General features: G+C 45.3%; 2 protein-coding genes and 1 long non-coding RNA gene across 3 annotated transcripts; 2 read left to right on the top strand and 1 right to left on the bottom strand.

Annotated features, from left to right (window-relative positions):
• Positions 1-8,547: 8,547 nt before the first annotated feature.
• Positions 8,548-9,632, top strand: LOC112272012. The gene is made up of 3 exons (XR_002965656.1): positions 8,548-8,763; positions 9,305-9,361; positions 9,429-9,632. It is a non-coding gene; the product is annotated as an uncharacterized LOC112272012 (long non-coding RNA).
• A 4,170-nt stretch (positions 9,633-13,802) lies between these two features.
• LOC100843368 (NAC domain-containing protein 72) lies at positions 13,803-16,306 on the top strand. The gene is made up of 2 exons (XM_010236717.3): positions 13,803-14,494; positions 15,083-16,306. Exons 1-2 carry the CDS (start codon positions 14,338-14,340, stop codon positions 15,976-15,978), a joined length of 1,053 nt encoding a protein of 350 aa, XP_010235019.2. The 5' UTR covers positions 13,803-14,337; the 3' UTR covers positions 15,979-16,306.
• A 4,426-nt stretch (positions 16,307-20,732) lies between these two features.
• On the bottom strand, positions 20,733-25,443 carry LOC100832569 (serine/threonine-protein kinase BSK2). Its single transcript, XM_003574320.4, has 10 exons — positions 25,126-25,443; positions 24,699-24,973; positions 24,433-24,568; positions 24,027-24,160; positions 23,769-23,874; positions 23,270-23,355; positions 22,769-22,957; positions 22,503-22,661; positions 21,778-21,891; positions 20,733-21,425 (listed from the first exon to the last, which is right to left on the bottom strand). The coding sequence occupies exons 1-10, from the start codon at positions 25,211-25,213 to the stop codon at positions 21,174-21,176; spliced, it is 1,539 nt and encodes a 512-aa protein (XP_003574368.1). The 5' UTR covers positions 25,214-25,443; the 3' UTR covers positions 20,733-21,173.
• Between the last annotated feature and the right edge of the window lie 915 nt (positions 25,444-26,358).

The raw sequence follows: 26,358 nt of genomic DNA, 5'->3' as shown, positions 1-26,358 counted from the left end.
GTGTGAAACATCTGTGATGAAATGTGCAGCCACTCCATTCATTGTGTGTGGCGTGGACCAGTTTCTCACGAGTTTCGCGTCACATGTAATTAAGCACCTATATGAATTTGGGTAATTTAGCATATTTTCTAAGTGTCATTAGGGTGTGTTTGGGTTATGCCCAAACTTGTGTTACCAAATTTTTGGCAGCATATACTACTTTGGTCCGTACCTGGTTAATGAAAAATTTGTTGTCAATGAAACTTTGCCAACTATCCAACATATTACTTCACAATCCGAGTCAGCTTTTTAACCAAGTATAACCCAATAAATCCTTAACCAATTAGTTTGAAAGACATAGTTGACAATAATTGGTAAGACATGAATAGACAATAACCAAATATATCAGTGGTCCTGAGGAGTATTTGACCGGACCGCAGAAAGTCGATCAAGTATGCTTGGGTGCTCCAGCCGTCGAAGCTGCGCGACCTGTCATGTCCCGCATGATGCTAATTCGAATCCAAAACGACAAAGAATACAGCAGCAAAAGAGTCATGGGATTGCTCACCGAAAGCGCAGAGCGAGAGAGTGCGACTTACTCCATTTTTCAACCTTATAGCATATAAAATCATTCTTCATTTCGCCATTTGTTGGCTGCTTGGCTGGATCGGTTGGTCTATTCCCAGGACATAGAACATTTTCTTCCTTTTAGCATCCCTGATGCGCCGACCATGCATTTGCGCGGCGGATCCGAGACTTAGGCTAATTGTTCTGTTCCTTATTTTATTTATTTCTATAAGTTAAGTTGCACGCATGGAATGGCCTGCACTTGCACGCCCGTACTCACAAGTAACGATGGTGAGTTGACGCCAGTGGTAAATTGGTACGGTTCTTTTCTTCTAAATACTCCTTATATAGGAAGTCCGAACTTTATTCTGAGTCATATTTTTTAAAAATTTATTAAATTTATAGAAAAATTTATCGGCGTCTACAACTTAATTTGTTTTTATTAAATCCGCCATCATATATTTTCATAAAGGTGGCCATATTTTGGTTTCGTTAAGACAAGATTTGGCCTATCAATACTTTTTTTTGACCGGAAACTGTAGGGAAGCCCCGACAGTGAGTTGTTTTCATTAATCACAAAAATATGTACAGGGTTAAAATTACAAAACTAAGGTAAAAACCTCAGCCAAAGGAGGAAGGGGGCTATCCAGGGAGGTTTAAATCTATGTTGAAGCAAAGAAATGTCCTCAACAAAATCTCTCCTCCAGGATCTAAAGGAAGGCCTAATACCATCGAAAATACATCTATTGTGCTGCTTCCAAATATGCCAACAACACATGGCAGCCACCTCTACAAAGAAAGGATGACCAAAAGATCTCTGCGTGTCTCTTATAATTTGCTTCAAATCCACACCGGCAGACCACTGAATCTGAAGATAATTTCAAATCCGCTGACTAAATTGGCACCCAAAAAATAAGTGCTGCCAATCCTCCCACATGCCCGAGTGACACAAAACACAAATAAAGTCATTTGTCACATTCCAATGTCTCCTATGCAGCATATCCCTGGTGTTCAAACGATCATTAATCAAAAACCAAGTGAAGACCTTAACTCTGTGAGTAAGACCAATCTTCCAAATCCTCATCAGATCAGGGCGAGTTGACAAATGATCAAAATTCAGCCCATATCTTTTAGATGAAGAGTAATTGGTGCCCCAAGAATAAGTCCATCCATCCGGCTGGTCATGCTGAATATTCTGAAAGAGGCCTACAACCAGCTGTTCATACTCCAAGTAAGGCTCCTCCGAAAGAGGCAATTGCAACATATTTAAAACATCATCAACATGAGAGCCCTGAGCAACCGACCATTTGAAATCAGTGGCAAAAGAAAACAGCCGGGGGAATTGCAGGCAGAGGGGATCTCCACGCCAAGGATCGAAACAAAAAAGGATCGACAACCCATCCCCCACATGACAATTGGTGAAGGGCAAAAACTGATCCGAAAGCTTCATAATATCCTTCCACCAAAAAGATCCACACAGATTAGCAGCATGGGGGACCTCATGAGCATAATAACAATTCCAAATCAACTCCACCCACGGCACCCTGGCACAATTATAAAATTTATGCAGGTGTTTCATGAGCAGGGCGTCATTCTGAAGCCTGAGATTGACAATCCCCAAACCCCCTCTGGATTTTGGTCGACAAACAGCATCCCAAGCCACGAAAGACTGACGGTGACGATTTTTTGCAGACCCACTCCAAAGACAGTGTCTCCTCGCACGATCAATCGACGATCACTCCTTGAGGGATACGCAACAAACACATATAATATGTGGGAAGCGAAGAAAGCACAGAATTGACCATCTGCAATTTACCAGCCTGAGACAAGAAGGAGCAGCTTGCAGTAAGACGACGCTCCACCCTATCAAGCAAAGGAGTGAAATCACAAACCCGCGGTCGTGTAGTTCCCAGCGGCAAACCCAAATATGTGAAAGGGAGGGTCCCCACAACACAACCAAAGTTAGCCGCCGGCATGTCCACCTCCCCGTCTACCAGATTAATAGGGATCATCGACGATTTATGAAAATTGACCCGTAGCCCAGTGGAGGTTTCATAAGTCAGAAGCAGCTCCTTCAGCACATCCAAATGATCCTGACGAGCAGGCAAGATTAACAAGGTATCATCCGCATACTGAATAACCGGAAAATCATCCAAATGGCAAGCCGGCACTGGAAGCGATAATCTCCCCTGCCTAAAAGCCTCGTTGATCACCGACTGAAGGAGATCAGCACCAAGAACAAAGAGTAAAGGTGACAAGGGGTCACCTTGCCTGACACCCCGGCGGCAGTGGAAACTCTTGCCAACAGTACCATTGAGTAAAACACTAGAAGTGCCAGAAGACAAAATCTCCTTAACCCAACCAATCCATTTAACAAGGAATCCCTTAGCCTGAAGGACCTGAAGAATGTTCGAGTGCTCAATAGTATCAAAAGCTTTTTCGAAATCCAGCTTTAAGATAATAATCTTCTCTCGAGATTGCTGACAAATGTGCAGATATTCAAAAGCCCAAGCGAGACAATCCTAAATAGTACGAGATTTAATAAACCCATACTGATTGGCGTGCACACATCGCAAAATCTGTCCCTGCAATCTATCCCCAACAATCTTGGTCAAGAATTTTAGACAAGAATTTGTCAATGAGATAGGCCTGTAATCATTGACTGATTTCGGCGAGTTCTTCTTGGGAACCAGCGTGATGAAGGACCCATTTAAGCACTGCAAAGACAAAGATCCATGGAAAAATGCCTCGCATAAAGTATAGAAATCATTTCTGATAATGCCCCAACATTTATTAATGAAAAGCCCATTAAAACCATCCGGCCCAGGGCCTTATCAATGGGCATCCTCTTCACAATACTATCAATTTCCTCTCTACCAAACGGGGCCACAATCCCATCCAAATCCTCAACGGGCTGAATGATATTATGTAGGTCGAAAGCCATCTGAGGCCCAGAAGACATGCCCATGCGCTGCCGATAACAAGCCCACAACGCTGCAGCCTTCTCATAATGATCGGTGACCACCCTACCATCATCCAAAACCAGTTGAGTAATAGAACTTATGCGATGCCTTTCAGTTGCCATAGCATGAAAGAACTTAGTATTCTCATCACCCAACTTAACCCAACGAATAATGCATCGCTTCCTCCAATAGAGTTGCCTGAAACGAAGAAGCTTAGCAAGATGCCGCTGGACAATAATACGAAAAGTCCTCTCAACAGTACACAAAGGCCTCTGATCCTCCACAGAGTCAATAATAAAAATGACCCTATTGCATCCATCAGTTAAGGCATTGATCTTTGAAATATTTTTACTCCAATGCTTCAACGAGTACCGAACACGTTTAAGTTTTTCAGAGATGATCAAAACAATGTCATCCCTCCTAGTCAGGGCATTCCAGGCATTCATCACCACCTCGAGAAAACCAGCTTGCTCAACCCAATAATTCTCAAACCGAAAGATAGTTGATTTGGGAATACAAGTATTAACAACCACAACACAGGGAACATGATCGGAAGCAGTCTTAGCCAGTGGCAGCACCACAGTGTCAGGGAAAACAGAGATCCAAGAAGGAGAGGTAAAGAACCAGTCCAACTGTTCCAGCAGAGGAGTAGATTGCATATTGGACCAGGTGTACCTCCTTCCTTTTATAGGAAGTTCTAACAGACAAAGGTGACTGATGATCTCATTAAAGAGGAAGATATCATTCATATCTCCCCCAGGTTGATTCCTGTTATCAGAGGACCTAATAAAATTAAAATCCCCTAGCAAAAGCAAATTATCCTCTTCATCAATTTCCAAGTCAAAAAGCCATTGCACAAAAACATCTCTCTGTGGCCCAGAACATGGCCCATATACATTCACCAAGGTCCAAGTTTCCCCTGAGTGCACTGAAGTAAAACGAACAATGATACCAAAGGGGCGCATATGAACAAGAGCTCCAAAGAAAACAGAACTATTTCAGACAATCAAGATACCACCAGAAAGACCAACCGAAAGAGAAAAAACAAAACTATCAAACCTGCTAGGGCAGAATTGGTGAATATAAGAGCTATCAAAGCTATCTCTCTTTGTCTCTTGCAAACAAACCACAGAGCAAAGACTTTCCTCAATCTTATTTCTAATGGCACGATGTCTATCAGCAGAGTTAATGCCCCTCACATTCCAACAGAGAACACGCCAATTTTTAACACCATGATTGTTATTCATTAAAACAACCATAATGTAAAGCAGACAATCCAAATAGACCAGCTAAATGGAGCACAAAATAAGCTCAACCATGAGCTGAAGATAATAACAAGGTCTAAATAACATCAGAACCAGCTGGTGCAGCAGCAGTGGATGCACCCATAAGGGAAGTATCAGTGAGCTCTTCAGCAGCTATCTCAAGATCAGACCCAATCCTTCTAGCTTGCCCCACTGTCAGAAAAGGAATCACGGGCTGGTCTTCCCCTCTAGCAGATGCCCTGGGCCTCTTACTCTTCTTGACTGAATCAATTGGGCCAGCCAATTTGAAACCACCCAACTTGACACTCTGTCTAGTGCACCTTCGCAGTCCAGAGGAGACCACAGGGATAGTAACCTTTGGGGGGCGCCCACGCTTCTTAGGAGTGACAATGGGGGGTCTGAGCAAAGACTGGAGTCACAGTCTGAACATCCTCATCGGGGGGGGGGGGGGGGGGGCGGCATCAAAGCTGAGAGATCTAGCAACCCTGCGTGGAGCAACTTTAGGAACCAAATCCCCCTGCTGCCAAGACATTGAGAAACCAGAATTCTGCTCAAAAGCAACCGACCAAGATCTCTTGCATAAAGTGATAGGAAGTATTGGGCCCAGAAAGGAAGGCAACTGAGTTGGTATCTGTACTGCCAAAATCCTGGGGAGAGCAGAAGCGAAGTTCCAGGCCTAGGCCTACAAAAGCAAATCAGATTCCACAGGCCTTGGGGGTACAAAAGGCACAATGGCCCTGCATTGTGACAACCCATCAGAAAAGCCCTCATTCCTCCAAGTGGAAACCACCTCCAGAGTCAGGCTAGGCCCAGTAGCACGAAGCAGAGCACCAGAAGAACTTGAACTCGGAGGGGTGATGTTCAACTCATCAACCACGCCCTTCATGTCATCATCTTCCTCATCTTGAGGCTGACCCCAATTGCCCCCCTGTCCAGCAACGTCCCAAGCAGGATCAGGAACCCAAGCAGGTTGCTACTGAACAGGTGCATGACCAGGCAAGAGATGCTGGTTGCCACCATGTGGAGGGAGCTGATCTCAGGAGGGGGGAACTCATCAGCAAAATCGTTGTTCAGAATATAAACCGGGATTGTCCAACTGGCAGTCCTTCCCCCAACAACCATGACCTCCCTAACCACAATGTCACGAGGGACAGTGGTGGCGTCCTCATAAATGACCTTGGCAAGAACTCTAACATCCGTAGATTCTCTCTGAAACCAATACTCAAGCTTGCCAAAAGTTTCTACAGCTTGTGTAATGAAAGCATCGTCCTGGAGATATAAAGGAATCCCCAACAGCATGACCCACACATTCCGAGTAAACTCAGTTGTACGAAAATTATTGGTCTCATCATGCTTGACAAATCTCAGTGTGCGACCAGGCCTAAAATCCACAGGAAGCAAACTGACCAGCACATCCCTATCAATAGCATTGCGCATGCGAAATCTAGCAAGACCAAAGGGGTGGCGACGCAAATTGACCACCTCGTAATACACATGCACCTGAGCAATGACGGCCGAAACCTCCTCCGTTGGCGGTGGCAGCTCAACCAAGGTGATGAGGTAGGACTCATGGTGGCGCGCCGGCGCACCCGCGAGTGTGACGAAGGTGCATTGCAGGCGGAACGGACCGCCATCTTCAATCGCCATGCCGCGAGGAACATAGGGAGCATGGTCGAGTTCGAAGTTCGCCATGGATTCAAAGGAGAGCGATGGCAGATTGGGATTCTTGAAAACCCTCTCAACTGTAGCATCCGGACTCTCCGAGGAACAAGTAGGGTAGGTATCTGTCCCGTCCGGAATTAGAGGAGGCGTATCAGCCCCCGCCAAAACTGAATAAGATAGATGCTCAGGCTGCTACGATGAGGCATTAGGCCTGGAAGGACACACCTTCAGAATGTGGCCCAGCTTAAAACAGCCTTTTACAACGCACGCGCTTCGAACACTCCGAAGCAGAGTGGCCCATTCGCAAACAATTTCCACAGTCCTAGAAACGGTAAGCAATGTCATCCACAACCTTGTCCAGCCACAAAGACGGTCAGCAGAAAGGCCCAGATGGCCATCCAAATTTGAAATCCCTGAGTACCCGCTTAGCGAGGTTTGAGCCAGATGATCCGGAGCAGAAGTCCGGGTCGTGATAATCGGAGCAGGAAAAATAGCCGGCTCAGTTGGTGCCAAGAATTCCTCCTCACGAGAAACCCGATCAAACGAACCGAAATTAATCTGACAAGGGGAATCCAAAGTAACCCCGGGAAAAAATATGACCCCTGGCAAATTAAACTGGCAAAGAACGGTAGCACGAGCATCAGCATGATCATAACCCGCGTCTAATAAATCCATGACCAGAACCTCCGGATCAGGGGCCGAATAACCTTTGCAGGCCTCATAAGAAATAATAGGAGCGGATGTCACATTATGAACTTTCCTCTTGCCCCGGGAAGCAGATTTCAGAACCGGGGAAGCAACAGAGTTCATGGCATTCAGGGCGCGATTGACATAACGATCAGAAAGCCGGATGAGGGTTCATTCCTCCTGATTTTCACGCTGCCAAGCTTTAAACTCCGAATTCCAATGAGGTACACCATTTCCCCAAAGATGGAAGAAACATTTGAACTGAGCACAAGAAAACTTATGCAAATTGTGGATCATGAAACCAACAGATTTGGTGGAGACCGAAAATCGAAAAACTCGATCCCGCAGATGAACCACCGAAAACTCATCATAGAGTCCCCCAAGGCAACACTCCAAAGCAAGACCGACCGAATCCACATCCAAACGAAATTTTGCACGTCCGAATGAAACAGCCAAGTAAAAGTGCTTAGATTTACCCTCAGGGTGGACGGGGACTCCATGGATCCTCTTGACTTCTTTTCGAAAAGCCACTCCCGGCGCAAAGTCCAATCCCAACGTGATGGAGGCGTGCACCGCCATGAGATGGGGATCAAACAAAAGCGCAGAGAAAGACGGAGAGATTGATCGGAGAGATCACCGCCAAAGGCCACCGATCAGAGAGATCGCCGGCCGGAAAGGTGAAGGTGGGTTAGGGTTTCAGTCGCCAGAGCCCCATCCATATCTACTGTTTTAAAAATTCTTTTTACTTGAAACCAACTTATTTTTGTGCCTATCAATACTTTTGAAAACAATATTGATATAAACTCCATATCTTAAAAAAACATATTAATAAAATATTTTTTATCAAATTAATTCTTGTCTTAGCGAAATCAAATACGGGAACCTTCGTGAAAAGGAGAAAGTATCGTAGATGTCGGCACATTTTTCTGTAAAACTAATCAAATTTTAAATATAACTTAATTTAAGAGAAATCTGGAACATCTCGTAGCTCGAGACCGCCCCTAACGACAACCCATTTACCCATGCATACATGCAATCTATTGGTGGTGGCAATGGCATATGGCTTGCGTGAAACACACACAAGGAAGGACATTCGATCGTCGCGGTCGTTGTCGCCTTGTTCTTCGGGCTTCATGTTCCGCGAGTGTGAAACGTGGCTTTAATCAAGCCAGCTAGATTCACAAACACGCTGCGTTCATGTCCATGTTCTTTTTTGGAGCAGCATCAGCCATCAGCTACTAGTCCATGACGACGCGGACATGCCATTGTACTTTGTCTTTGGCGTCTTTTCCGACTCCCGAGGAGCCGCTCTCTCGCCGCCGTCGATGTCCTTGTTGAGCTACATGCATGGCAAGAATTCATCGCACACATATGCGGCACTCTCCATCAACCCGTGCATCTCGCATGCACACTTTAATTGCTGGCCGCTGTTGAACTGAACCTTACTAGTTCGCAATTGCTCGAGGAAATGCCCAACGGGCGCTTAGTTCGGAAGTACTAGTACGTGTTGAGCATGACAGCCGGCCGGCTGGTGACAAAGAAACAATTAATCATGAAAATAACAGCTTCATTCAACCCGGCCTGAAGACGAAGAAGAAGATGCATGGATGCAGGAAACCAACGATCGATGACAAATTAAGGTATCTCATTCACCTCCATATCATATCGTCGCCATCTCGACGACTTAGCCACTCTTATCTCCTGCCGACCATGCATCCCTCCAACACACCCCAGAAATATACTTATAAAATGGTAGCCATCGACAAAGGGACACACTCACACAAGTACCCTACATTTGCATCTGTTCTATGTACAATTAATTACTTCAATGGAACTTGATCTTTATAGTACGATGTGTGCACACAATTTAAACTCCAAAGAGCAATAAAAATATAAAATTAATGCTTCCTTTCCAGGAACAATTAAATACTTCCTCTTTTCCTGGTTTGAAGGATTTTTAGAGGATTTTTATATTGAACCCTAGGACTTCTTTTCTATCTGCAGCTTTCGTTTCACATAAATAAAGACGTCTAGATATGTGGATCATGTCCAAATTGACGTAATTTCATGGATTCTTAGTACTATGTGAGACATCATGAAAAAATCTTAAGGTTTGAAGATTGCTTGACATTACAGTCTTCTACTTTTCTTATTTATGTGATTTCAAAATCCCGTAAACAGGTGAACTGAGCCTATCTCAGGCGGCCTGATTTCTTGTGGTGGAACCAACCCATTCAGGTTCAAGTTCTAGACTTGACATGAGTGTGACATTTACTACGTGATTTAACCGGCGCTATTCTTTCAGTGGTAGGTGACGTACCCATCAATAGCGACAGGGGCGGAGCTACATAGCCTCTGCACAGGCACCAGGTTCCAGATTTTTTTTTTACTAGCAATCAGGATAAAAGTTTGCAATGTGCACCAGGTTAGATGAAGAAAAGTGCACTATGTCCTGAAAATTCGTAGTGTAAGCAACCCAAGAAGACTATTGTGCACCAGTTCATTCTTTTCTCTAGCTCCGCCCCTGAATAGCGAGGCGTCTGCGGTAACTTCATCAATCTCTTAAGATCTGCCGGCTGAGTTTTTCGGAGGTGCTCAATGTGAGCGTCTGTGTTTGTACTGTGTTCTCAAAAAAAAAATCCCGTAAACAGAATAAGCCCTTAGAACATCTTGAACAGTTGCAAATCAACCGTTGCTTGCGGCCACATGTGGCATGTCAGGTTTTTCACTTTTTTGCCTAAGTGGAGAAAAAGAAAATAGGAAGAAGTACAGTACCACTTTCTTGCAGAAAAAAAGTCAAAAACAGTTACCTTATTGTTACCAAAAAAAAGTTGGAGAAAAGAAGTAATGGCAGAGGAGTATGACAAATGGGTCCTAATAAAAAGAGATATTGACATCAAAGACAAAGTAACGGTTATAATAACATCATGTTGAGAATGCTCTTATTTGTCTTATAAAAATGAGCGGAGGAAGTAACTCCTACTTGATCGAAACTCATGTCGTGCACTACTTGTGTCGTAATCGTCAAGTTTCATGCACTGAAATTAAGCTCAAACGCTGAACAAATATATGGCAAATGTAATATACTGATATTACTTCAGCGGTAACGAACGAAAGTCAAGTTGCAAGTTTTCGCCTACTAAAAACAATTGGCAGGAAAGCAAAGCATACGCCGAAACCGGCTTTGCGCTATTTGATTCCTTGCCTGAGTGACCCTCATCAAGCTTTGGATCTCTCCTTATTGTTTGGTATCTTGGGAGAGAAGCAAATAGCTAGCTGCTAGTACATGCATAACTAGTTACAATATATACTATGGGCATTGCACAATTTCTTTTCTAGATATTTTAATCTGTGCTGTCAATGGGATTCCAGTAGGGGCCAGGAAAGGTATATCTTTGTGGAATGCTTCGTGCCCTCATTACATTACGCAGATTCCTTTCGATGTAATCACTAATCACTTACTTGGCATATGTGTAGCATATAGGAGAAGGTTCTCTTTTGCATGTATTAAACTATCAGTACTAGTTGGCCGGCCAGGCCTTTATGTTGTTCCGGCTCTAGCTATATATATCAGTATTCAGTTAACTGATAGCATTATTTATATGGCACTCACTTGTCTCGGATGCATGAAGGAAGCTACCTCAGAGAAAACATATACTCCGTAAGTACTATCCAAGCCAACACTTCAGTCTGAAGCTGGTCACCCAAAGTGCTTCCCTGTACAAATAATTATAGCAGCAGAGAATCCAATGATTCTCACATTAACTACGGGAACAATTTAGTCTCTATCGACCAATGCATGAATGCAACTTGAATACTTAGTTATAAGACGATCCTAGAATCCTAGCTAGTTACATGTATGCATGGCATCAAGCTACCGATTTGTACTTGAGACGAATTTTGAACTTGCAGCATATGACCCGACCCTACTTAGGCCACCATTACATGCAAACAGAGAGATTCTTGGGTGCAGCAGTTAAAAGGTACGCAGTGTCAGTCAAGATAAGATGATGCATGTGTCATCTCGTCTCTTTGACATCTAATCATATGCACGAGTCCACTGACTCAGCTGTATGTACCTGCATTCCAATCTAGCTATATGCTGATGATCTGCCTGATCATACCATTACACATCTGCTTTAAAGCTAGCTGGACTAACATCACCATATAAGATGGGCATGCAAATCATGATAAGAAAATAAAGCGTCTGTGTTCACACTAACTTAGAATTAGTTCCAGTGATGATGCCCTGTCAGATCACAGCTAATGGCTGGATTAATTAACAATGCCTGCGTAATTAGTTAACAGGGTAAGGAAATAGCTAGGAAATTAGAGAAGTGGGGGTCTCCTAGGGATGAGATCAAAAGGAGCCACCATAGTGGCAAAGTGGCAAGCTGATGAGGCTGTGATGGTGCAGATGATGATGCCCTCTGAAAAGTGACCTGGTCATGCACCCCAGCCTGCCAAGTCAAGCAGTTTAGAGCTAGCTAGACCCCACTGCACACACATAAAGCAATTCAGGTCTTCGGGAGACACCTTTAAGCGTTCATATCTGAAAATGGCTTTGGTTACGTCATCCTATGTCCTAAAACCCCACCAATTACTGGGGTCTTGACAGTGCAAGTAGCAGTGGCCTGGTCCAAGATATTAAGCTAATTAAGTAACGATACAATCATACAAAGCTTGTCATGCATGCATGTAGGTGCAAAGTACAATTAAAGGTAGCATTTGTATCTTTGTGGCTGAGGTAGTGAGGTGTCTTTAATTTGTGGAGACATTGTAGTTAGGAACACCTGAGAGTGAGCTAGCAGGACTTAAACACTAAGAGCTTACTAAATTTCCTCTGTCAGCAACACAATTCAGTTAGGCATGCATGCTAGTGGGTCGGGCGGGGTCGACCCGCACTGACCCATGCTAGTAAGTTTGCTTGACCATTGACAAAAGTGACTAAGTGAGCCACTGATTAAGTGATAATTTAAGCAGTTACAACAAGTGCTGAAATGCCAACGCTTGTCGTTTAGCGTGCTTAAACCAATTGCCATGTATACTAACCATGACGTGTTCACTTTTGGAAAAGTAAGTCATATTTGAACCTCCAAGTGAAGTTAAGCACTTGCATTCTGGTCAAGGAGAGGTGGTAAGTAAGTAGTTGAGCACCAACCCCGGCCCTGCTGAGGGTGGCAAAGCAGTGATAAGATGGCGACTGTTATTGACTGAAGCACTCAAGTTCTTGGGAGATCTGGTGTCTGAGAAGTACATTTGTCCCCCAGTGGAGGCAGAGGTGCTCTTGTTTTCAGAGAGAGACAAGCAGAGGAATGTGCGTTAAAGTGCAATTCAGCTAGGAAAAGGGTGATACAACAAATTAGCTAGTGCATGTAGCACTCCAGAGCTTAATGTCACTGCAGGGGTAGGGCCTCTTCTTCCCTATTTGGCAACAGTTTAGGCTCACTGAATGTTCCTTTTTCTGTCTAAGGCTCTAAACATTTCAGGAAGAAAAGAAAATACGTGTCGATCAATTGATGCGCTTGGAAATATATGTGCAGCTAGTCAAGGTCCGAAATAGTTCTGCAGATGCATTCCCGGGATAACTTTTTGTACATGTTCAGTGAACAAGCCTGTCGGCAGAACAAGTTTCAACATTCAGGCATGGTGAAAAATGACTGGAGTAGCTTTATATATAGATTATACGCCCCAAAGCTGTCGAAAGGAGATGGTATCTGGCTGTAACTGCGTCATCGTATCTGTTATACACATACAATGCTCTTCGAACATACTGTATGATTGGCTGCCAACCAGGATTCACATGCAAATATGCAATTTCATCGTGATAGGAGCTAGTGCTTGTCACCCATGACTCCTCTCTTTGGCGATTTATAGTGAGCTGCAAACCAAGTTTTGTCGCTGGAACTGCATCTGTTTCGTGGTGAGTATCGCGGGAACCTGCAGAAAATAAGTGGGAGGCAAAATTGAAAGAAAACAGAAGAACCATTTTATTGAAATCCAGCCTGATGGTCGTTTCTTTTCGGGGAAAAAAAGACTGATGGTCGTTTGGAAAGAATATTTTTTCTTTCAGAAGAAACATTTTTTCAGACTGAATTGATATGCTTAATTAATGCATGACGATTCAGAAACCATGTAATGTCAATCAAAGTCATTAGCTAGCTAATTAACTACTGCAGGATATAGTCTGGTGGAGATGTGGGATTCGTCCTCGTCCAAGCCTAGTGTAAAACTGCAAATGTGCAATTCGGCTGAAGATTAGCATACCATACCATACATGACCTGTAAAAAGGAACAAAGTAGAGACAAAATTACTCACGGGACTTATCTGAAACCATATACGCGGCTGATGGGGAATTAGCCCACAGACAAAACAAAAGCTCATATGAAACAAGATTGCACTTTCTACTGCTGCAAGACTGCCCTGCAACTCAGGAATCAGGAAATCAGAAGAAGTACACCATGGTCATCATCATCATGAGGAGGATGCTTTGCACACAGGACGGACACGTTTGTTAATTAGCCCCCAAGGAAAAAGAGGAGCAGAGTGCGAACGGTTTGGCGGCTGCTTGGGGGCGCGACAAGCGCAGGCAAGGGTTTCGAATTGCTTGCCTCCCACGACCACCTCCCCCCCTTTTCCCTCTTTATAAACACCCTAGGAGCTCCACACAACTCCCTCCCCAATCCAGCACAACACCCAAGCACCCCAACCAGTCTTCCCAATTAATCTTCTGGCAATCAAGCACAACACACAAGCACCCTTCTCTTCCTCATCGTCTCCAGCCGCCATAGTCTTCCCAATTAATCTTTGGCAATCAACAGTTTGCCTTAGAAATTGATCATAAGCCATTGAGTGCTTCAAGTTGTTTCATTGGCCTTCTGGTTCTAGGTTCTGACTTCTGAGACTTGTGATCAGAGGATAATGAGCGTGGGTCCCTGCAGCTGCAACACCGTGTTCATCGCCGCCTCGCCGCTGGACGTCGAGAAGCTCCACAAGAGCTTCTACTTCTGGATCTTCCAAATCTTCAATCGATACGGCCTCTCCACCTGATTCTTTCACTTCCCCACTTTTATTTCTGGTTAAGTCCTGCCAAAGATATTTGTGATTGGCAGTTGACACTATAGTTAGGTAGTTACAGTACTAGCACTGTTAGATCGAATTGCGATTGCCGAAGATATTTGAATTGGCTGCAAAAGTTTCAAGCAAGTTTGTAATGGGGACCATGACGCTGCCGCCCGGGTTCCGGTTCCACCCCACCGACGACGAGTTAGTCGGGTACTACCTCAAGAGGAGGGTGGACAACCTCAAGATCGAGCTCGAGGTCATCCCTGTCATTGATCTCTACAAGTTCGAGCCATGGGAGTTACCAGGTAAATATCCTATTTTCATGTTGTGATTTAGCTAGTGGAATATTCTTTGATGTAGAAGAGTTGAATTCTAGCAATGTCAAACAGCATGATGTTTACTTTTTCCCTGACTAACAATTCATTAGAGATTAATTTGTCAGCCTCAATTAGTAAACCTTTTTGGAAAGAGAAAAATGCCATTCACATTTGCTTGCTAGCTAGCATACACGAAAAGGGACTTTCGGACAAGAATAATCATCCAGCCTTATTCTCCCTAGCTTAGGTCGGTTGCAGATGAGTCATTTTGACACCTTTTCCAGAAAAGAAACTTGTTCTCCAAATCAGCAAAAATTAAAAAGGCATCATTTCATTCCTTCTGAGACTTTTAGCATATTCTCCACAGCTAATGACAGTAATCAGTGCACAGTTAATTTTGCCAAAGCTTTCTACTATGTGACAAATCAGTAAACCACACTACTACAGTACGATTTGTTTCAATTAAATCTTGTTTAGATCAATGTGAAAAATTCAATGAGTAGCTGATGAAAAAGACAGCTGCTATCAATGTGATTCAGAATGCTAACATTCAGAGTTTCCTGTTTGCTTCTTCAGAGAAGTCCTTCTTGCCGAAGAAGGATCTGGAGTGGTTCTTCTTCGTGCCGCGGGACCGCAAGTACCCGAACGGGTCGCGCACGAACCGGGCGACGACCACGGGGTACTGGAAGGCCACGGGCAAGGACCGCAAGGTCTCCTGCGATGGCGGCGCCGTGTGCGGGGTGAGGAAGACGCTGGTGTTCTACCGGGGCCGGGCCCCCGGCGGCGAGCGCACCGACTGGGTCATGCACGAGTACCGCCTCTGCCAGGACCTCTCCCTCCACGGCGCCTCCGTCTTCCTCGGCGCCTACGCGCTCTGCCGCGTCGTCAAGAGGAGCGAGGCCGGCCTCATCAATGGCGACGCGGCGGCGAAGGCGATGGTTCCGGCGGTGGCGGGGAAGGGGGCGAGGATGAGCAAAGTGGCTAGCAGCTCGTCTCTGGTCACCGCCGACCACCAGCAGCCGAGCAATGGGTCCTCGCCCTTCACGCCGAGCCCAACTCGTCTGGACATCATCGGCGGCGGCGGCGGGACCGAATCCTGGCGCGACATGGCCCCCGCGCCTCTGTGCTTCCCGCCGCAGCAGGAGGACGCCGCCTTCTTCGTCGGCGGCACCGGCGACTTGTTGTTCCCCAGCGCGGCAGGAGAGTGCGATCCCTTCATCTTCGGCGACATTGGCGGCGGCGGCGGCGCATTGATCCCGGAAAACGAGCTCAGATGGGACAACTTCCCCTCCACCAACAACGGCTTCCCCGCCACAGGGGGCTTCATGCCCTCCTCAGGCGCGGGGGAGCTCTGGAACCCGGCGCCGCCGAACGCCGGCGGGGCGCCGCTGCTGTGCAGGCAGGCCAGCGACGGCATCGACGACCTGACGGCGTGGTTCTCGCCGGTGGACGAGAACATGGTGGTCTTCTGATCTCAACAAGGCTTTACGGTTTCAGTGATTCGTCTCGAGGGCAAGGAAGTAACAGAGCATTCCAGAAACTTTTAATTGCTCCCGTAAAATGACCGTATATTTTTAGCCACCGTGTATACGGAGGCATATAGCCGTATATGTATTTCCTACGTGCAGGTGTGTGTGTGTCTCGTAGTCGCTGCAGAGTGACGGCCTATTTTATCACCGCCTTCTCTTGTGTACGTGTATACGAGCAAGTACGTGTCGCACCCTCATTTCACGGGATGTAATAGTTTCCATTTATTTTCATACGGTATTAATATTCATGTATGAATATTCTAGCAGGCCTGATCTGATTCCAGGACACACTTTTCTCATAATAAGCAATTGTACATTAAAATTGCTTGTTTTGTTTATGGTTTGTATCGCATAAATCACATGTTGACGAAGAAAGGCCACGATGTATACCTACATCGGCTTAAAATGTAGAGGTAATAACACCGGAGGTACAAAAATTTGTATTGCGCGAGCAGTTTAGTCAACAAGTTACAAAATGGGTCAGGTGGTACAATAACTTGACTTACCGGTGCACGTTTGGTCATAGCCAATGAGAGGGCGACACGTGGTGTGCCTGTTGACTTGTTCATTTTATGAAAAGCCCCTGCGTCGTTTCACTTACAAACAAAAAACTCCGAATCAAATCCCCTAATCGCTCACGCAAAGACCCGTTCGACGAGTAGGGGCAACCCAGAGGGCGCAGCCCTTCCTGCCTCCGCAGGGGAAGGACGAGCTGCTGCCGCACCCAATTTCTCTGCCAATTTAGTACAAAGTATCACAGATTTTTACTAACTTAGTACAAAGTTATACTACTCTTTCCGTCCAACAAAAGATGTCTCAAGTTTGTCAAAAATTGAATGTATCTAGACATAACTTAGTGTATAGATGCATTTAAATTTAGTTAAGGTTGAGACATCCTTTGTTGGACGAAGAAAGTACTAAATTTTAAACACTTATTATGGATTAAAATATGGTGATAAAATATAACATATCTGTCTAATATAAAAATATAAAAACATGTCACACGGAAAATACTAATAAATATGTAAATGTACTAATATAAAAATATAAAAACCTTAACGCGCAAATGTGCGGGTCACTGTGCTAATTCACTTTACAGGACACATTTGTATATCTGGATCATTGAGTATTGTACAAAAGTATATCATTAGACGGTATACGTCTTCTAGCATATAACACATGTTCGTTGGTTATACTGTATTGATTATCTAGAAATACACACCTCTTGTAAACTGAAAAGGATGTTGTATATGTGATGATAAGAAATCATTAGCATCGCAAAAACTCATGGTGTCCGAGCAAAAAAGATTAAAAAATGAAGTGACGACACTCTCCTTTGGAAAGGGCGTGAAGAGAAGGGCGAGGGCAAAAATGACAAAACAGACCTCGAGACGAGACAAAATCACAAAATAAACTCAGCGCGAAACAATTTCACCGATCTAACTCTTTTGCTCAGTGCCCGAAAATAGGACGCTATCATACATAGCTCAGCGCCACTCCTTTAGGCGCTATCTACCTGACAGCATGGCTAAACGGGGCCAGCCCAGGCCCCACACATGGTCGTTTAATGCCTAAGTGAAGGGCGCCATGCATGAGAGCATAACGCCTTTGTGTAAGGCGCTATGCCATGCACTGCCCTTAACTTTTTGCATGGAGACCAAGGAGAGCTAGGATGCTTATTTCTATACTGTTTTGCCCCTGATGTACGGCATGCCTCGCCTCTCTCTCCTGTGCTGCATGCAAGCCCTCCGTTCAGGAACATTAAAAAAAAACATTTTGCAAAAAATACTAAGGAGTGCTGGTGCTGTACATTTTTGGATTACTTTGCCCGTGCAGCCCTGCCCCTGGTCTACCGCATGCCTCCTACGTTGTACACATGTACTGTGTGCTTTCCAATCCTGCTTTCTCTCCGCAAATATTGCAGCCAGCACATGCTAGCATGCTGCAGCTCTCCGTGCCTTCCATCCCACTGCCTTGCAAGTCCAATAGGATGTTGTTGACTTGGTTCGTTCGATTCTTCGTTGGAGTCGAGGCTGCCGATTGATTCCATGAATTCGCGAGCTGACTCCATGAAGTTGAACAATGCCGCCATGTCGACCCTGCTGCACCGCTGCCGTGGCCTCGCGCCACCATGTCGTCGGCCGTCTGCTCGATGCGCGCCGTGGCCGCGTTCTTCCGTCCCACTGGCCATCACGTCCAAGCCGTGGCCTCATGCTGCCGTGCTATCGGCCGGCCGTTCCATGCCGTGCTAATTAGTGCGTTTCCGTCCCGTCGGTCGCCATGCCCGAGTCGTGGGCCCGTGCCGAGGCACCAGCCGCTACGCAACCGCCGTGACCAAACGCATCCGAGGCACGGGCTGCCGCGCACTCAACGTTCTATGCTCCGGCCGCCGCGCCAACCATGGTGTCCCTCTTCTGCCCCCGTTGCTGCTGCACCTGGACCTAGAGATTTCGCATGCAGTATGCCATCATGATTCATGAGATGCAATAAATGGCCAGTGCATTTGTAAGGCTTGCATGCAGTACATGGGAGGGAGGCGAGGCATGCAGTACATAAATCAGCATCGCCAGCACTCCTTTGTCTTCGTGTAAAGAGCCAGGGGCAGTACATGGCACAGTGCCTTACAAACATGCGCTATGCTCTGATGCATAGCGCCCTTCCCTTAGGCGTTAAACCACCACGTGTGGGGCCTAGACTGGACGCGTTTGGCCACGCTGGCAGTTGGATAGCGCCTAGGAGAGTGGCGCTGAGCTATGTATGATAGCGTCCCACTGTCAGGCACTGAGCAAAAAGATTAGATCTGTGAAATAGTTTCGTACCGAATTCATTTTGTAATTTTGTTTGGCCTCGGCTCTGTTTTGTAGTTTTTGTCAAGAGCGAGACAATTGACACAACCACATACGTACCTACGCTGAAATACATGAAAAAGTGGCCACAGTCATTCCTCAAGCAAATTAAAAGACGAGAGGACGGCACACCGCAGCGGCCACTCCACAAATTTTAACCGTCTTAGTGCTTTTCCCTCAATCAATGTCTTTATTCTGCACTAAAAAAGTTTAAATTTCTTTATTCTACACCTTTTCATATTCTAGGTTTTTACACGGTGCCGCAATTAGCACGGAAAAGGACATTCCACACTGAGAATATGCATCTCCAAGTCTTATAAAAAATTGAAAACAAGGTCATAACATAAACACGTACCAAGATTTATGAGAAACACATGTTGTCCGATGTATAAAAAGGATGAAAGATGAAGGATTAATGGAGCAACTGTGCACAGTCAGTGCTTACACAAACTTGGGTTTATCTTGCAGTAAAATTTGTCATGTTTCTGTAATCGGACACGCCTTAGCGTGCATCTATGAATTTTGCGACATTTATGGGGTGCGTAACTCAGAACTTGTGTGGGAAGCTTCTACAGTCGACTTTGGAAGTCTCAAACGGCCTATCTCGGGAAACATTGACGTTGACTACACAAGTGTCGAATTGACCTTTTACTTGTGGCTTCAATTCTCTTAACTAATGAGTAGATTGTGCTCCATGAGACGAACGAACTTGTTCAGAGAATGTAGAAAACTCAAATCTTGTCGAGTTTCAACATAAGACCGTTATGCATGCTTGCTCAGACCAAAAAAATCAAACATGCACACTCTCTAACAATACTAGTGCGCATTATACGGTAAAGAAAATACGACTCCCTTCGATTCTAAATTGTTATTGAAATATTACATGTATCTAGACTTTTTAAAAATAGATATATTCATGTTTAGACAAATTTGAATCAATAATTTAGGATTAGACTGAGCAGTGTGTATTAGACGAGGACCAATGAGTTCTTGCGTTGCCCAGGAAAATGAGAAACGTGTAGCGGCTTGCCGTCGAGCGTTATGACAAAATTCGTATAGTTACGCAAGGCGATGGAGCGGCGGCAAACAAATCAAACTTTTGTACCGAGTTTCTCTTTTCCTAGCACCTTTATCTTATCACGAGGACTTTCTGCTGCTACGACTCCAAAATTCAGCCGGTCTTTGCAGGAAGCAGGTGTTCACCGGACCCACACATTTCATTCACTTTATTTCCTGTGACCTTTTTGTTCTTTCTCTAGGCAAGTGAGGACAAACGACAGTTTATTTTCCACGAGGTATCTTTAATCTTTCTCCCGTAGAGAAATGTTGTTCATGTTCCCTCTGAGTTAAATTTTTGGCACATGGCAGATTTTACCAACGAAAAACTTACATGACACTCTTCAGTTCTACTCTTTGGAGTATAATTTTAGAGATGATACATATATCAACGAGACATAGATTAGTGCAAGGGAGTCACTCTTTGGAGTTATTTGCTCAAAACTAGGGTTAGGGATTTCACGAGTGGGGAATTTAGGCGAGCGAGGGCGGACCCATGGGTTAAACTGTAATTAGATCGTTATTTTAAGGTCAAATTACACTCTTACAACTTTGCTAAAAGAACCTGCAGCCGACCCCATATGTCCACATCCGCAGCCACATAGCCAGTTTAGCATCAGCGAGATTTGGATTCGGGCCGCCCGTGCAAGCTTGCCAAGTTGAGTGAGAAATGCACGATTTAGAATTTGATTGACTAGACTGTACACACGTGCCAAGTTTAGTGACCCGCAGTGTGCAATTTCTTCTCTCTTTTTTATGCAAGTCACAACCGTTCATTCGATAGAAAACATCATATGAGGAAACATGCATGGTTGAATCGAATGGAATTCAGTCTAATTTATTTTTTTCCCAGCTAATCACAAGGAAGGAGCCCCCTTCCTAACCTCGCTATCAATCATCCAACCATCCAGTGGAAAGAAAAACGAAAAAGGAGAATCGTTAAGACAGCGTCACCTTAATTACAATCTTCTCTCCCAAAGGAGCACCATGGCGTAATGACTAGCAAGAGCATGCCGCAATCGCTGATGAAAACAAAGCGCAACTCCTACCCCTCTGCTCTCTTCTTCCATGTCACAACAGCAACGTTATCGACATTTCAGGGTGGAGATCGCACGATAAAACAGTGCACTTCAATCCCACTCCTAGCAGCGCATCCGACGTCCCAGTGAACAATCTTCATTGTACCTTCCTCTGTTGAAAGGCAACAACAGTTTGGAGGAAGCTGTGGCTTGCTCCCTAACCACGCCAGCTGTTTTGCTTCTTGGCCTCAAAAGTGGCTCCGTCGTTGAGCATGTCCTGCGCGTCAGTTTCCATGCCTAGCTTTGAGAGAGCAAGGGCTTGGAGGTAGAATGCGGTAGGCCATTCAGGCATGCAGACCTGAGCCTGCATTGCGTCCCGCAGAGCAAGCTCCGACTGCCCATTCATCAGGTAGGAGAAACTCCGCCTTGCAAAAACTGTAGCTGAAGGCACTGACATCATTCCAACTAGCTGCAGCATGGTAAATTAGCTTGTCATGTTACAGGACAGGAGGTACAGATTTGCAATGCTGAATGCAAATCACAAATCCAATGAATGCTTTGGTAACATAATACATCAGTAGTATGGACATAGAATTCTCAGTGACTGCTAACTGGCAGCACATGAGCGAACAGGCTAAGGGCCAAACTGTTTACAGACACCAAGCTATTCATAGTCATGTTAGTCTTTTCCATAGAATAAAGTTCCCCAGTAACTTGAAGGGGCACAAACAATCATGAAGCAACAGCATATGGACATTGCTAAATTCGCAAAACTGGATAAACTAGTTAAAAATAAGCAGAGAGAATTTAAGTGGTGTCACCTTCGTATAGTAGTCAATTGCACTCTTGAAATCCTTATCTCTAAATGAAATATCACCAAACTTCTTTGTGTTCAGCATCTCTTGCACTTGCTGAGTCCATTCTTGAAAGGACAACTTCAGTTGTTACAGCAGCATAAACATGCAACAAATAAAACTAGCTTTTCTTAACAAAGTAATGGATGAGAATTCATAATTTCTGAATATGGGCAAATGGGAATACAAAAGAGAAAGGGCAATAGCACATATCATATTCTACGCTTGAAATTAAATGGGCAAAAAGGAGCCTAATACGCAAAAGTGCACTACAACCTCCTAAACTGAACGCTGATGAAATATTCAGTGCAAAACTGTTAGCTATTTAAACTGTGGACAAGAAATATTTGCCAATGCAAGTCAACTTCTCTCCATGCGCATTAGAAGGCGTTTTAGAGACTTACATAATGCACACTGTATATGCTAATGCCATCAGAGCCTCTATTTTAATCATGAAATGCCAACATAGCTAATCATATGTAAACTAGCATCGGAAAGAACAGGAAACTATATGTCAAGAAAGAAAAAAAAACAAGTATGGGACCTTCATGAACAATTCGCAGTTAAGTCAAGACAGGACTACAAACATGCCAAGTGGAAACAAATCATGAGTAAGTAAAGTTCACCACATAAATGACGATCTAACATCAGATGCATCACAAATGCAGAATGATGCATAAATTGTATGTTACCTCATTTTCTGCACCTTCGTCGTCTTTGTAACCTGTTTTGAGCAATATATCGTGTACTGCTGTAAGGTCCATACCAGCACAGGCCTTCCCAAGTGGAGAAAGAATAGTTGGTAAGACTGACGTGGTTTTTGTAATGCCCATCAACACATGTGATGCCACCTAAATTAAGATTGATAAAAGAAATCAATCATGTTACTGTAGGTAACGCAGACGGCAGAACAATGATAATATAAAAGAATGTCTGGAAGAAGACTCAAGCTATATACCTCCTTTTGCTTCTGAAGAGGCCCAACAGAAGACAATAGATACTTTATATTGGGTCTGTCCCTAGCTTCAAACTGTAAACATTTTGATGCAAGATCTACTAATTTTGAAGCATCTTCATTAGCATATTGCCCTTCTAAGGAGGAATCCATCAATAACAGTATATTCTTTCCTCTTATCAAATCAAGCGCCTGGAATTTGAAACAGATGAAGTGAGAAATCTACTGCCACAGAAACACTGGTATGGCAGTACAACATCCTAGCACTTCACTATCATGCTGCTACGTTCTTTGAGCTGCACTTGGTTTTGAATAGAAGATATTCAATACAAGATGGTTCTACCCTCATGTCGCCCATTACAGAAATCTAGTGCTTAACATATGTATGTCAATGGTTCAAAGCTCGTATTGGCTTCAAACGTGATAATTAAACAACATCACAGTAATACTATCCAAGATGGAAGGAAGTGATAACCATAAAGTAAAGATGGAAATGAAGCATACATGACTAGGAGGAATGTGTTTCCCACTCAACAGATCCAAGAGAACCGTTCCGTAACTATATATCACACTCTCAGCGATGACTCGGCCTGTCATACAAGAGTGGAGCACAAAATTATTCAATGCAGTCCAAAAGCATATGGTAAGAGGCAGTCAGTACTTAGGAGTGAAGAAAAAAAATATTGTGATCAGTTTATTACCACGATCCACATGGTACATATTGTATGATACTCATGAACCTCAGTCACAGGTGTTTTTTCAGAAAGACATTCATTAGAGGTTTATGAACTACTTTTGTGAACACTGAACACAATAAGAACACTTTCACGTGATCATTTGCACTGTATAATATAACAGAAAGACATTCATTAGAGGTTCATGAACTACTTTTGTGAACACAATAAGAACACAATGAGCTTAAATTAAGTTCGCATAATCATTTGCACTGTATAATGTAATACAGATAGTACTAGTGTGCAAGGTTCGTGTGGTTATATTTTACCGGTTCGTAGAAACTCTGGTGGGGTGTAAGCCAGGTTGGTGCTATAACTTTTCCCGTCACGACTGTTCTTCATTAGTCCAAAACTTGACAAGCGAGGATCACCTTCCTGAGAGAAATCACAGATTATTCATGACAAGTGAGAATTTCCTCAGTAGTGACAGATGTCAATTAAATTTCAAAAAGAATAGTTATGAGCAAACTTTCATGTTCATCAAAGAACAGTTATGGCACAAAAGACAAATATAAAATAGTGCCTACCTCATCAAAAAGTACCCTATAAGCATTCAAGTCATGATAGATTTTCCGGTTCTCTGCATTGCAATGGTCGAGTGCTTGTGCAATGTAATGTGCAACCCTCAACCGCATTTCCCATGGCAATGGCTGCTTATCCCCTGCAAATATGCATGCCACTCCACAGTCAAACAAGAAAGCAAAAATAGCAAGAGAGAAAATGGAGACACGGCCACATAGTCCTGACAAATTTAGCCACATCTGTTTTGCAGAGCCAACAAGAGTCAAATGGAGTAATTGTAGAGGGTGCATTAAGCTCTTCAATCAATGCGGAGGAGATTCATTTTTTGGATCCACCCTCCACGGATCATCCAGTACGTCAGAAAGCAACAAGTAAGTAACGAACTGGATATGGATGGACGGTGGCACGTACAGTGGAAGAGGTGCTTGGACAAGGTGTCGTTGGGCATGTACTCGGCGACGAGCAGCCTCTCGTCGCCCTCCGCGCAGCAGCCGATGAGGTTGACGAGGCGCTTGTGCCGCACCTTCCCCACGCCGCCCGCCTCCGCCTGCAATAAAGCAATCAGACAGGTGAGCGCGAGATCCGGAAGGGGTGCGAGCCGCACAAACAGACGCCGCATTCGCATTCGCATTCGCCTTTGCAGCGGCGTGCGGGGAGGCGAGGGGGAGGAAGCGTACGAGGAACTGCTGCGGGTCGGGCCAGGAGAGGCGGGAGAAGCGCTTGACGGCAATGAGGCGGCCGCCGTCGAGTCGGCCCCGGTAGACGACGTTGGGCGCCTTCTCGCCGCTCTCGGAGACGATGAGGTCGGCGCTGAAGCCCTTGGTGGCGGCGCGCAGCTCGGCGAGCCCGAACTCCCTGAAGACCGGCACCGCCCGCTTGGCCGCCGCCGCGCCGCCATCCTTCTCGTCCCCCTCCGCGACCCCCGCGGGCCCATCCACGCCGTTCGCCGCCTCTTCCCGAACGCAAAACCGCCGAGCAAGCAAGAGAAAGCAACCAGATTAGATTCGTTCCAGATACACACAGTACACAACGAGTGCGGCTGGCTAGGGTTTACGAAGCAGCAGCAGCCGCGCGCGGCAATGCGGTTGCGGGTTTGGTTATTACCGGGATCTGCGGGGTCGTCGGCGGGGAGGGCGGCGTCGGCGTCGGGCGGCAGCGGCTTCCCCGCCGGCTTGGACTGGAAACACCCCATCGGAGATCTACTCTGATCTGGCTGCTGGCGAACGAATGTGGACGGTGGAACGGTGTGGGGGAGGGGAGAGCGTGCGTGTCTGTGTGTGTGAACTGGCGGAAGAAGCAGGGAGTGTGGTCAGTGAGGTGGGAGGCAGGGCTCCGAGAGAAGCGCGGCGGCAGCAGGGAGCGGGGTAGGGGAAGCAAGCAAGGGATCCGGTGCGTGCGCACCTAACACCGTGCAGCAACCTCGCTCTCGCTCCAGTGCACCGCTCTGCGCTCCGTTTTAAACAGAAAATCATTCCGTTTCCACAGAAACAATTAAATATTTTCTCTGGTCTGTTTTATGTCGCCAGGATCAATTTCTGCATGTGTCCTTTTCTGCGAAATCAGATGCCTAAACCTGCCTGAAGAAACAAGATGAAAAAAGAAAAAGAAAACAATGGCCTCAGAGACATGGGCAGAGAGAGCCGGCAGGCACAGCATGCGGCAGACTAGCCTATGGGCGCCGCGGCACGATCGGCTGCGTCCCGGTTCGACGGCACGCACGGGGGCCCTGGCCGGAGCGGGAAAGTCGCTGTCGCAGGCTCGACACGTGGGCTTGCCGGTGTCCGCTGTCCTGCTCGGCTCTCCCCGCCCGCCCGCCACACATGACATCTCTCTGTTGACAGGCCCACGCGGGCCCGCCAGTCAGTCTGGTGAGGAGACGTCACTTACCCTGGGCCCTCCAGTTAGTCTACTTGTGGTGTCTATGGCTAATTGACTATGATGCTGCACTAGGCCCAGCAGGCCCAACCTAGCTGGGTTTGTTTGTGCAAGTACTACGATTTAGCCGGTCCCGCCTCTAATCTGGCTATGCTGAAACCAATCCCAGTCACAGGGCACTAGATACCGTTATTACGTAGGAGGTCTACTCCGGCCTGATTGCTTGACTAATGGCTATAATACTACTGAATACTCCTGCTCCGTAATACTCCATCCGTTTCGTAAATACTTGTCGCTGTTTTATTACAGCTACAATACTACTGAATACTGCTACTCCGTAATACTCCATCCGTTTCTAAATACTTGTCGCTGTTTTAGTTCAAGTTTGCAATAAAATAGCGATAAGTATTTAAGAACGGATGGAGTAATATTCTGCTGCTAGTACGAAATATCTGTGGCCTG

The sequence above is a fragment of the Brachypodium distachyon genome, chromosome 3 (assembly GCF_000005505.3).
Source record: "Brachypodium distachyon strain Bd21 chromosome 3, Brachypodium_distachyon_v3.0, whole genome shotgun sequence".
In the NCBI taxonomy this organism is placed as follows: domain Eukaryota; kingdom Viridiplantae; phylum Streptophyta; class Magnoliopsida; order Poales; family Poaceae; genus Brachypodium; species Brachypodium distachyon.
This window is presented reverse-complemented; position numbering and strand designations above follow the sequence as displayed.